The sequence below is a fragment of the Pristiophorus japonicus genome, chromosome 18 (assembly GCF_044704955.1).
Source record: "Pristiophorus japonicus isolate sPriJap1 chromosome 18, sPriJap1.hap1, whole genome shotgun sequence".
Classification (NCBI taxonomy): Eukaryota; Metazoa; Chordata; class Chondrichthyes; family Pristiophoridae; genus Pristiophorus; species Pristiophorus japonicus.
Genome location: NC_091994.1, coordinates 27,716,210 through 27,728,367, shown reverse-complemented (window position 1 = coordinate 27,728,367; position 12,158 = coordinate 27,716,210). Strand labels below are relative to the sequence as shown.

At 42.8% G+C, this 12,158-nt stretch overlaps 1 protein-coding gene across 2 annotated transcripts in view; it reads left to right on the top strand.

The window, feature by feature from the left end:
* The window catches only part of fzr1a (fizzy/cell division cycle 20 related 1a), a 63,396-nt gene that overhangs the window by 15,165 nt on the left and 36,073 nt on the right, over positions 1–12,158 (top strand). For both annotated transcript variants that reach the window (XM_070859810.1, XM_070859809.1), the window contains exons 2-3: positions 2,309–2,423; positions 10,640–10,765. In XM_070859810.1, the coding sequence (XP_070715911.1) occupies positions 2,355–2,423; positions 10,640–10,765 (195 nt within the window). In that variant the 5' untranslated portion in view covers positions 2,309–2,354. The remainder of the gene's footprint in view (positions 1–2,308; positions 2,424–10,639; positions 10,766–12,158) is intronic.

Sequence of the window (12,158 nt, the reverse complement as noted above, 5' to 3'; positions counted from 1 at the left end):
TGACTCTCGCTCTTTCCCCCCCGCCCCGGCGACCCGACCACGACCTCCCCGCCCCGACCTCCGCGACTCTCACCCCCCCCGACCTCCGCGACCCCCCCTCCGCGACTCTTCTCCCCTTTCCCCCCCCCCCCTCCGCGACCCGAGACCCGCCGCCACCTACCTGTATCCAGCCCGAAATCTTGGGCCCAGCCGTTCAGCCGCCTTCTCTCCTTCCTTCCTTCCCTCCCCTCTCCTTCCTTCCTTCCTTCCCTCCCCTCTCCTTCCTTCCTTCCTTCCTTCCTTCCTTCCTTCCTTCCCTCCCTCCCTCCCTCCCTCCCTCCCTCCCTCCCTCCCTCCCTCCCTCCCTCCCTCCCTCCCCTTTCCTTCCTTCCTTCCCTCCCTCCCCTCTCCTTCCTTCCTTCCTTCCTTCCTTCCCTCCCTCTCCCTTCCTTCCTTCCCTCCCTCCCCTCTCCTTCCTTCCTTCCCTCCCTCCCCTCTCCCTTCCTTCCTTCCTTCCTTCCTCCCTCCCTCCCTCCCTCCCTCCCTCCCTCCCTCCCTCCCTCCCTCCCTCCCTCCCTCCCTCCCTCCCTCCCCTTTCCTTCCTTCCTTCCCTCCCTCCCCTCTCCTTCCTTCCTTTCTTCCTTCCCTCCCTCTCCCTTCCTTCCTTCCCTCCCTCCCCTCTCCTTCCTTCCTTCCCTCCCTCCCCTCTCCTTCCTTCCTTCCTTCCTTCCCTCCCTCTCCCTTCCTTCCTTCCCTCCCTCTCCCTTCCTTCCTTCCCTCCCTCCCTCCCTCCCTCCCTCCCTCCCTCCCTCCCCTTCCTTCCCTCCTTCCCCTCCCCCTCTCTCCTCCCTTCTCCTCCTCCTTCTCCCCCACCCCTCTTCTCCCCCTCCTCCCCCACCCCTCTTCTCCCACTCCCCTTCTCCCCCTCCCCCTCCCCTCGCTGTCAGAAACACAGACACTGACAGACAGAGAGTGAGAGAGACACACACAGACAGATAGAGACACTGACAGAGACACACTGGGGGGGCCGTCCCAGCACGCTGTTGGAGGACTCCCGGTGCTGCAGTTGTTAAGTAGAAAATGTTTTATTTATTGATTTTAAAAAAAAAAATTTTTTTTTTTGATTGATTTATTGATGTATTTAGCATTTATTATTGATGATGGCTCTTTATTTGTAAAACTGAAGTGTTTAATGTTTGTAAACTTCCCTTTAACCCCCCCCCCCACAATTCCCTACGCCTGATTTGTAACCTACGCCTGATTTTCTAAGTGTAGACAAGGTTTTTCTGAGCGTACAAAAATCTACACTTACTCCAAACTAACTTAGAATGGAGTATGTTTTCACTGCCTAAACTTTCAAAACGAGCGTAAGTGGCCGGACAAGCCCCCTTTTGGAAAAAGAAAATTGTTCCAAACTGAAACTGTTCTAACTGACTAGAACTGGAGCAATCTAAATGCCGAGAATTGCAATTTCTAAGATACTCCATTCTAAACCAGTTGCTCCAAAAAAACAGGAGCAACTCAGGCCGAAACTTGGCCCCTGTAATTCCCGTATTGGACTGTTCAGTCACCTAAGAATTCACTTTGAGTGGAAGCAAGTCTTCCTCGATTTCGAGGGACTGCCTATGATGATGATGAACTGCAGAGCATTGGGAATGTCTGTGTGTTAGTACAAGATAATAATCTCATTAAATGGCTCATTGTGTAAATATAAATAGTGTAACTGAATGTTGAGTGGTTGAATTGTAGCCTTGAAAATGCTTCACTGGACTTTTCGTATCTGTAATGTGATTTTAATTATTTTTTTACATGAAAACTCTTATACTGTGTATATCTGTTTATATTACTGCATCTGAAGATGCCTACAAAATATAAACCAGGCAACACCAGAAGCCTACCTTAAGTCATTTCTTCCCATATTGCAGGAGGTAGATGCTACAACCAGCAAACATTTCACATTGTTGCCCGAAACCGACCTTTACAGACGTCGAGGAAACCATCTCTTGCGCCTCCGACTTTTTTTGTGGGGCTGTTCACATCACAGTTTGGGACCTTGGAGAGTGACCTTCAGTTATATTACCTGAACCCCCTCTCTCTCTCTCACACTCATACCAAAACTCATTCAATGCTATCAGTACCAAAAGTGCGGTGTCTCGGAACATTCTGATTGAAAATATCCAATAGTAATTTATTTGAGTTCGAATTAGAGAATTGTTTTGTTGTATTGTGTATTTATCACGGCTACTATTAGTGCAGAGGTTACACAGGATAGCTAAATGTTTACACTTGGATTGCTGATGTAAAACTTTTCTTTCTTTCCTGGTTTCAGAACTGACATCTTGATTAAACTTCAATAAAGTTCAACTCCTCTAACTATGGATCAAGACTATGAACGGCGACTTTTACGACAAATTAATGTTCAGAATGAAAACACAGTCCCTTGTGTAAGTGCTGTCTTTTCATTGGTGTTGTATCTCTGTTTCAAATTCCGCTTTGATTCACCTTTTTTGTTTCTTCTGCTTCACTGCCTCTCTCGCTGGGTGTGCCAAAATTCCGCCCAGTTGAATGTCAGCAAAACTGTGGCTAATCTGAAGTACAGCACCTCCAAACGTCTGGCCTCCAGTCCATCAAGCTCTTTGGCTGTCATCGCAAACTGAATCAGGAAGTGCAAAATCTTGGTGTTTGGCTTGATCTGGAGCTCAGCTTCCTCTTCCATATCAGCTCCATTACCAAAATCTCCAAATGTATGTTCCCAATCAAAATACTGACTCCATATACAACCCAAGTTTTGCAGGACAACATTTATACTTGTACTGTTGAGTGTTTCTCACATTTCAAGTTTACATAGTATGAGAATTTCACATGTCTGCTATTTCACTTTGCTAAAATCATAGTGACCCTGTTGAATTAATGGTTGTTATCTATGGATCTTCACCATTTTTTGCATAGGTAGAAAGTATTTTTGGATGTGTATTGACACAAAACCAGTAGTAATGTCAGCCCCACGTGTGGTGTACACAATATTGCCACAATTAACTTTCGTTCAAAGTGAGGCTGATTGCATCTTCAAATGATGTCCAAAGTTTTTCATCAAAGGTAGGAGGAACTACTTTGTGTGGGGAGCATAGTGTAAGTGAGTGTAGTGTTAAGCCACTGCATTTTTGGCATTAGTCTGTTATAACCTTAATACATTTCATGAACATAGCAATAAGTATTAAAAAAACTTAAAACCTGGAATTTTGGAGGTGAAATGACTAAGGAAAGCTTGACCGCAGGACGACTTCTTGAGGTTTGGAAACTGAACAAATTGACTTGACTATTTCTCATGAAAGTTAAGAATCATTGTGGAGACCTTGTCTAAGAGCTGTTGATATATCTATAAAATGAAAACTGTGGAACCGTAATGTGCAGGGCACAAGTGAGATGGAGCCCTGGACTCCATCTTTGGTTAGAATATGACTGAGCTCCATCATGGAATTCTACATGGCATTGAGAAATAGGACAGCTGCAAAAGAGATTGGAATATGCAGAGGATCAGTGACTTGGATCTTGGGTGTGCAACTTGGATGTAGGTTTTACTTGTTAAATGAGGACGGTTTTGATCATTGCAAATAGATATTATCATAAAGTTGCATTAAATTCAATCTGTTTGTCATAGCCAAGCATGCAATAAAACTAGGTACATAATAAATGGAGATCACTATATAACTCTGAAGTCAGGTTGACAATCTCACTACAGCCCTTATTAAGGTAAGAAGTGTGAGACCGTATCCAGTGGATAGTCTCAAGCCACGTTGTTTTCACACCAGCAATGATATAAAAGCAGTTCTGTGCAAAATCAGTTTTAATAAAATTGCATGGCTATCTATTTCACTGCCTAGGAACATTTAAAATTTCATTTTTAATAACACAAATTTAACCAGCAAGTGCATAGTGCCATTTTCCATGAGCAGAGACCAACACAAATGCTGGAAGCATAGCTGTAGTCTACTACTCCACATTATGGTCCACAACCCCACATTGCACTCTTTAAATACAGGGATGAGACTTGTAGAGTGTGGCTCCTAAATTAAAAATCTTAGCTAAGGTAGCCTCTCCCCTCGGTGAGAGGGAAAAAAAATCTGAGAATGTAATTCCAAATTGTCCCTGCATCTATTAGTCATAGAATTTTACACCAAAGAAGGAGGCCATTTGGCCCACAGCGAGTGTGATGGCACTCAAATGAGTTATCCACTTAGCCCCATTCCTTTACCGTTTCCTCATACATTTTGCTTTAGTCAAACTGGGTGTGGCCATGTAGCTGCTTCGCCAGAAATAACTTTAAGGATGCAATCTACTCTTAATTCATGTTTATTAATTCAAAAGATTTTGAGCAAAAAAAGTTATTTAAAATGCTTGATTTGAATTACTGGAGAATCTGATTTTTTTTTTCTTCAGGAAAGCACGGACTTTGAATTAACAGAAGTTGAGCATAGTTCAATCTGCCCATGTTATGATTTTTACAGTTCATGGCTAAAGGCAATTTTTGGTTAAAACAGTTTTTTGGCTAAGTGATTTTTTTTGCTTGGTTAGCCAGGTGTCTGATACACATGAAACCCACCATGGTGTTTGACTATCTAAGCCAACTTGAGAAATCCACATGGTAGAGCTTGTCTGATATGTGCACACAAACACTCTGGAGGGACACATTTCATCTGCCCAAATCCAGAAAACCTAAGCGCAGGTTGTGTGGAAGGGTATTATTTGAGTTTAACCAGCTAAATCATGCAGCTCACCAAAGCTGCTTCCCATTGTTTGTTTACCTAGGATCACTCTACACATTAGGCTTGCCGGGTTAATTGTAACCAAGTGCAAGGAATCCCAGTACCAGTGATAGATCTACGCCTTCAGGTTCCATCAGTGACCTAGGCAGGCTAGCCAATCATCAGTAATGTACTGGAGACCTGCCTGGGTTCAAATATTGGATTACCCAAGTTGTGGTTGTCTAGGGGTTTGACCTGGTTTCAAACATCCATTACCAGGCCCTGAGGTTAGTTAGTAGTTAGCCCTCATTAAGTGGATGACAATACCAGGAGCTCCTGAATGGAATGAGGGAACAGCACAACTCAGCATAAAATATGCAAGTGCATTGCCCCCAAGATATAAGAAGGGCAAAAAGAGACTGAGAAAAGACTAGGAGGTAACATATAAGGGAACCCAAAAGTCTTTTATATAAACATATAAAAACTAAAAGGATAGTTAAATGAATTATGGGGATTATTAAGGACAAAAATTGAAATCTTGTGGAGACAAAGGGCATCACTGAGTACCTTGCATCTGTTTCCACAAAAGAAGAGGATGAAGTTAATGTCAGAGTAGAGGAGGGGTGAGTAGAGATATTAGGATAAAAATAGATGGAAAGGAAGTGCTAACTAGGTTGGTATCACTGAAAGTGAACAAGTCCAGGTGGGATGCATCATTGGTTGCTGAGGGAAGCTAGGATGGAGATAGCAGAAGCTTTGACCACAATCTTTCAATCCTCCTTGGATATGGCAGTGGTGTAAGATAAATGGAGGTTTGCAAATGTTCAAAAAAAGAGAGGGGGTAAACCTGGTAAATACAGGCCAATTAGTCCGTGGTGGGAAACTGCACTACCTTCATCAACTCTCTTACTTCATCAAAGAACTCAAGGTTACTCAGACATGATTTACCTTTAACAAATCCGGAGTACAAATACACAAATCACTAAAAGTTGCAACAAAAGTTAGCAAAGCCATAAAAAAAAAGCAAGCCAAGCACTCGGGTTTATTTCTAGAGTAGGGATAAGTAGAGAAGTTATGCTAAACCGGTATCGAACTTTGGTTAGACCACATCTGTGTACAGTTCTGGTCACCATATTGTAAAAAGGATATAGAGGCACTGCAGAGGGTGCAGAGATTATGTCCGTGGTGGGAAAACTACTGGAGACCATTGTCAGGGACAAAATTACTTCTCGTTTGGAGAAGCACGGGTTAATAAGGGACAGCCAGCACGGATTACATAGGATATACGGCACAGAAACAGGCCTTTTGGCCCAACCAGTCCATGCTGGCATTTATGTTCCACTCGAGCCTCCTCTCGTCTTTCCTCATCTAAATCTAACAGCACAACCCTCTATTCCCTTCTCCTTCACATACTTGTCTAGCCTCCTCTTAAATGCATCTAAACTATTCGCTTCAACCACTCCCTGTGGTAGCGAGTTCCATATTCTTACCACTCTGAATAAAGAAGTTTCTTCTGAATTCCCTTTTGGATTTCTTGGTGACTATCTTATATTGCTCTTTCCCATAAGTGGAAACATTCTCTCTCTATCCACCCTATCAAAACCTTTCATTATTTTAAAGATCTCGATTGTGTCACCCCTCAGCCGCCATTTTTCAAGAGAAGAGACCCAGCCTGTTCATCCTTTCCTGATATGTATACTCTCGCATTTGTGGTATCATTCTTGTAAATAATCTCTGCACCCTCTGCAGTGCCTCTATATCCTTTTTACAATATGGTGACCAGAACTGTACGCAGATGTGGTCTAACCAAAGTTCGATACCGGTTTAGCATAACTTCTCTACTTATCCCTACTCTAGAAATAAACCCGAGTGCTTGGCTTGCTTTTTTTTATGGCTTTGCTAACTTTTGTTGCAACTTTTAGTGATTTGTGTATTTGTACTCCGGATTTGTTAAAGGTAAATCATGTCTGAGTAACCTTGAGTTCTTTGATGAAGTAAGAGAGTTGATGAAGGTAGTGCAGTAGATGCTGTATATATGGACTTACAAAGGCATTTGATAAAGTACCTCATCAGACTTGTTTGGAAAATATAAGCACATGGTATGAATGGCACGGTTGTAACTTGGGTACAAAATTGACTAAGGGATAGGAGGCAGAGAGTAGTGGGGAACAGATGTTTTTCTGACTAGAGTATGCCGTCGGGTCCCCCATGAGTCGGTATTAGGACCATTGCTTTTCTTGTATACGAATGACCTGGACTTGGGTATAGGGAGTACATTTATGAAGTTTGCAGACAATACAAAACTTGGCAACGTAGTAAATAGTGAGCATGATGGTAGCATACTTGAGAAGGACATAGACAGACTGGTGAAATGGGCAGACACGTGGCACTTCCAATTTAATGTGGATAAGTGTGAAGTGATGCACTTTGGGCAAAGCAACATGGAGAGGCAGTGTAATCTAAATGGTACTATTTTGAGCAGGGTGCAAGAACAGAGGGACCTGGGGGTGCATATTCACAAATCTTTGAAGGTGGCAGGTCAAGTTGAGAAGGTGGTTAAGAAAGCATAGAGGATACTCAGCTCTGCAAATAGAGGCATTTAATACAAAAACAAGGAAGTCATGCTGAACCTTTTACAAAGTTTAGTTCTTGGCTGGAGTATTGTGTACAGTTCTGGGCACCACACTTTTTAGGAAGGATGTCAAGGCCCTGGAGAGGGTACTGAGGTGGTTTACCAAATTGATACCAGAGATGAGGGAGTTCAGTTATGTGGAGAAGCTGGGATTGTTCAGATCTGGAATGCACTACCTGAAAGAGTGGTGGAATCAGATTCCATAGGAACTTTTAAATGACAATTGGACATGTATTTGAAGAGGACTAATCTGCAGGGGAAAAGCTGGGTGTGGGATTGAATTACACAGCTCTTTCAAAGAGCTTGGACAGGCATAACAGGCAGAATGGCCTCCATCCTCTTGACTACCGTATGGACACGCCATGTCCTGTTGGACGGTGGTTCCGCCAGTTGTAGGTGCAGAACCTTAGCAGAAACGGCTTACTTTTTACAACCCAATCAAGGTAGGCACCAAGCCCTGGATATATGGGAACCTATTCTCATACCCAGCCACCAGGTAATATCTTCTAGCAATTGTTATGCCTAGACATTTTTTATCATCAGTTGACGGCTTGCATCATAAGAAATATTTTGGACATCCAAGGGCCATGCTGCGTACCAAACTTGCTCGTCAACTGCTTAATCCTGTCCTCCTTCATGAGGGGTCGACAGACAGGTGCCCGTACTCGGTGATAAGTTGGTACAGGCTGGAATCCGCTTTCCCTTTTTGCCATAAATCTACCTCCTAGTTTGGTCTTCGATCTAGTACGTATGAACTTGTGAATCTCACACATAGCTTGAAGGAAGCTCTCCATGGCACGCCCAGCAGTTCTGCACCATGAAGAACTGTTTGGACACTTCTAGCACGCTAAACGTTTAACCCGCATTTGGATTTTGCTGTCATTGGAGGAAGATCAAAAGTGCCTTTCATTCCTTCTCAATGAGGTCTAGAGGACTGTGTCCAGGCAGCAGTTGGCATCTATCTAAGCTCTAGATACCAATATGAATCAATATTGGGACAGACAACCATTGTATCTTTCAATCAATATCTTGAGGTCATTTATTGAGCTTTACAAAATCGTAATACAGGTTGAACCTCCGTTATCCGGCACCCTCGGGACCGGGCCTGTGCCGGATAAGAAATTTTGCCGGACGAGTGGAGATCACATGTTCTAACGGGAGCAACATTATACAAACCACTTTTACAGCTTCCAGCCAACCCCCAGCCATTTTACTTTGATTTCAAACCCACCATAAAACCTTCAATAAAAAGAGAAATACCTGTACCTTGTCTTTGATTTGTTATCTGATTGAAGCCGGGCCCAACCATTTAATAACGTGGCATTTTAAATATTTTGTCCTCACAAATGTATTCAGGTAGCTGTTTCTGTCTGAATTGAATATGCAGTTTATTTACTGTAAATATTTGATAAATAAGGGAAAATAAACACTTTTGGATCTCACAGAAGCTTTGTTTTACTAATTATTAAGAGAAGCTAGACAACCAGCCCCAGCCGGCCAGCCCCAATACCGATGTCCCCGACCGTGCAATCCACCGCTTCCCCGCCCGCGATCTCTGTGCTGTCTCAATTGAATAGGCAGTTTATTTACTGTAAATACTTGATAAATAAGAGAAAATAAACACTTTTGCCTCTCAGCCTCCAGCCCCAGCTGGCCAGCCCCGATACTGATGTCCCCGAACCCGCGATCCAACGCCGCCCCGCCCACGATCTCTGTGCCGCGCTGCCTGCCAGCCCCCAACTCGGCACCACCTATTTTCATCCTTGCAATTCTGAAGTTATCCAAAATTTGTATATATAGGTCCTCGGTTGGGGGGGGGGAAGGTGGGCTGGGGACTGGCGGGCGGTGCGGTGGAGAGATCGTTGGGGGGGGGGGGGTGGGCAGTGGATCACTGGGTCAGGATGTCTGTGTCGGGGCTGGCAGGCAGTGCGGCGCGGAGATCGTGGGGGGAGCGGGCGGTGGATTGCGGGGTCGGGGATGTCTCTGTCGGGCCTAGCTGGCTGGGGCTGGCAGGCAGTGCGGCATAGAGATCTTTTGAATGCCAGTCATTCCCTCGTTCAATTTGTTGCGCCACAACCTTTTCATCTGCCAGGTAGAACAAAGACGTTCAAAGTGAAAAAACTATAATTGATCCTTAGTTTTAGTACACATGTCATTTTGCATGAGATTCAGCTTTACTTGATAGGCGATACACCCAACCATACACCATAATATATATTCTAATTATAAGCTCTGCAATTACCTGACTACTTCCTGCTCCTACTCATTCAATTAACTCCAAAGAAAACCTGCTTGTGCTCTTTATTTTTAAGATGTTTTTGAATAGCTCCATTTATGCATATTTAAGCTGATAACTTCCTTGTTTATCGTTAATTTTTTCACATTGTCCATGTCGGAGTTCTGCGCATGCGCCACCCGGTGGCCGCGAATAGTGCCGGACGAGGGGTGGTGCTAGATAAGGGAGGTTCAACCTGTACTGCAGTTAGGGGGCATCATCACTATCATATCACACTTGCTAACCCTTTTTTTCCCAAGGTGTTGAGCAGAGTGAACCATATCCCCAGGTGAGTCTGCCAGCAACACCATATCATCTGCAAAAGGAGCACTGCAATATTCCCCCCCAAAAGTGACTGGAAGAGACACCCTGATGCTATCCAAACATTATTGATGTCGAATAAGATAGCAAGGTTGTCCACTACAACCTATGGGGAAATCAAGGGATAGGGGGATCGAGCGGGAAAGTGGAGTTGAGGTAGAAGATCAGCTATGATATTGAATGGCGGAGCAAGCTCGATGGGCTTTACGGCCTACACCTGCTCCTTATGTTCTTTTGTACTCTTCTGAGTCTGTAAATAAACAGTGTTCTAATTATATCTTGCCAAATCTGTCCCATAGAAGATCAATTTGGATTTATGTAGACAAATACTGGATAACTTTGAGTAAAGCTCTGGGTTTCTAAAAGTCAGTCAGCATTTGTAAAGATGGAAAACACATGGGTTAATGTTTCGGGCATAGGACCCGTTTACTTAGAACACACCTGAAATGTTAACCTATGTTTTCTTTTAAACAAATGTTGACCTGTTGTGTATTTCCAGGACTTTGTCTTTATTTCTAGCTTTTCTAACATGAGCTGAAACTCAAGAAACCTAGAACAAAGTAATGTTGGGAGATCTGAAGCTACTGTGGAATAAGTTAATAACGCTACCCTCTAATTTTATAGTAAATTTTGTATTAATTAACCTTTGTTTTAATTTAACAATATTCTCCCTTTCTGGATTTTGTTCAGATATCCGAAGTTAGAAGAACATTAACGCCTTCAAATTCACCAGTATCATCACCAAGTAAAAGTGGAGACCGCTTTATTCCTTCGAGGGCAGCAGCAAACTGGAGTATAAACTTTCACCGAATAAATGTATGTTATTGTTGAAAGCACTCAGTATTGTAGGCATTTTGGGGGATAAATCTTCGTACATTAAGAGCTAGATTAAAATGACCTTGCTTACTTTAATGGGCTTCAATGTACTTTCATTCTTCCTTGGTTCCTTGTTCAAGTTAACCCTCATAATATTTGTGGATCCAGATAAAGTTAGTTATATCTTACTTGCCATTGCTATTCTACCACCAACATTCTGTAAAGTAACTACATTATTAATCCTTAGCCTGCTGCTCATGGATTTCTATTGTGGGTTCAAATGGAATTTCAGATTTTCAGTAGATTATATTGGTTAAATACCTTTTAGGTGAGTAGCGCTCTTGCTGTTGTGCCTGGAATTGCCTTTTGAATGTAGGTAGGCTGACTAAATTTGTTGTGAATTGCCACCAATTTGTAGATTTACCTTGTTCTCCATCTTATCTCATTTCCCAGATAGTGAGTGGGAGATAGATGTATAGAGGTGGGATTGACCAGGTGAAGTGTGTGTAGACTGGAAGAAAGTACTTTTGGTGTAGCACAATTCAGAGCCACCTTTTTCTCTCCTCTTTCCCCTCCCATCTACTCTACAGATCATTCCAGATATGTGGGGGCCCCTCCCATCAACTCTTCAGATAAGTGGGGTGGGGGAGCGTTGCTTGACCAATGCTGCAACAGGTCTGCCAGCGAATGGCTGCCATTGTACTATCAAAGATTAGCATCTTTCTCTGTTTGAAGTCGTCAAGAATTTAAAACTGCAGTCCTTTATGAAAAACTTTCAGAGGAGATAGAGACACTGAGCAGTAGTGGAAAGTTTGGAGGAGATGACCAAAATCATGTTTAAAAGTATTGTTCTTCTACGGTCACATTATCTTGAGCCTTAAATGTTTATGAATAAGGTAAAAGGTCCTGTGCAATTGTAATTTGTGTGTACAATTGTCTGAATGAGTGGGTGTCACAAACTGCAGATAGGCCACTTGGTTTTTGTGATACTGAAATCTTATTAGCCTACATTTTCTCAGAGGTGCTGTTGTGCTCCAGAAGCTTTTCATTCTTAGTGGGACTTTTGCTTCAACAATTTCTTTTTATTCTTTGTTTTATTGAGATTTTTTATATAATGCTGCAGATCTTCTATGGTGTTGCCCATAGTAAGAACAGAAACTTGTACACTATATAATGCATAATGTATTATTCTGCTGTCCTTTCAAGGCCACAAAATATAATTATTGTTAAAGAAATTGTCCTTGGGTCGATTAGAGTTTAATTTCTGTGCAGTGTGAAAAATGCTTGTAAATTTTGGACATTAAGTGACTGCTTTCTCCATGCGATTGTTTTGCATTTGTAGCAAAGCGTGATGTACAAAATACATGTTGGAGGCAATATTTATATATAAATA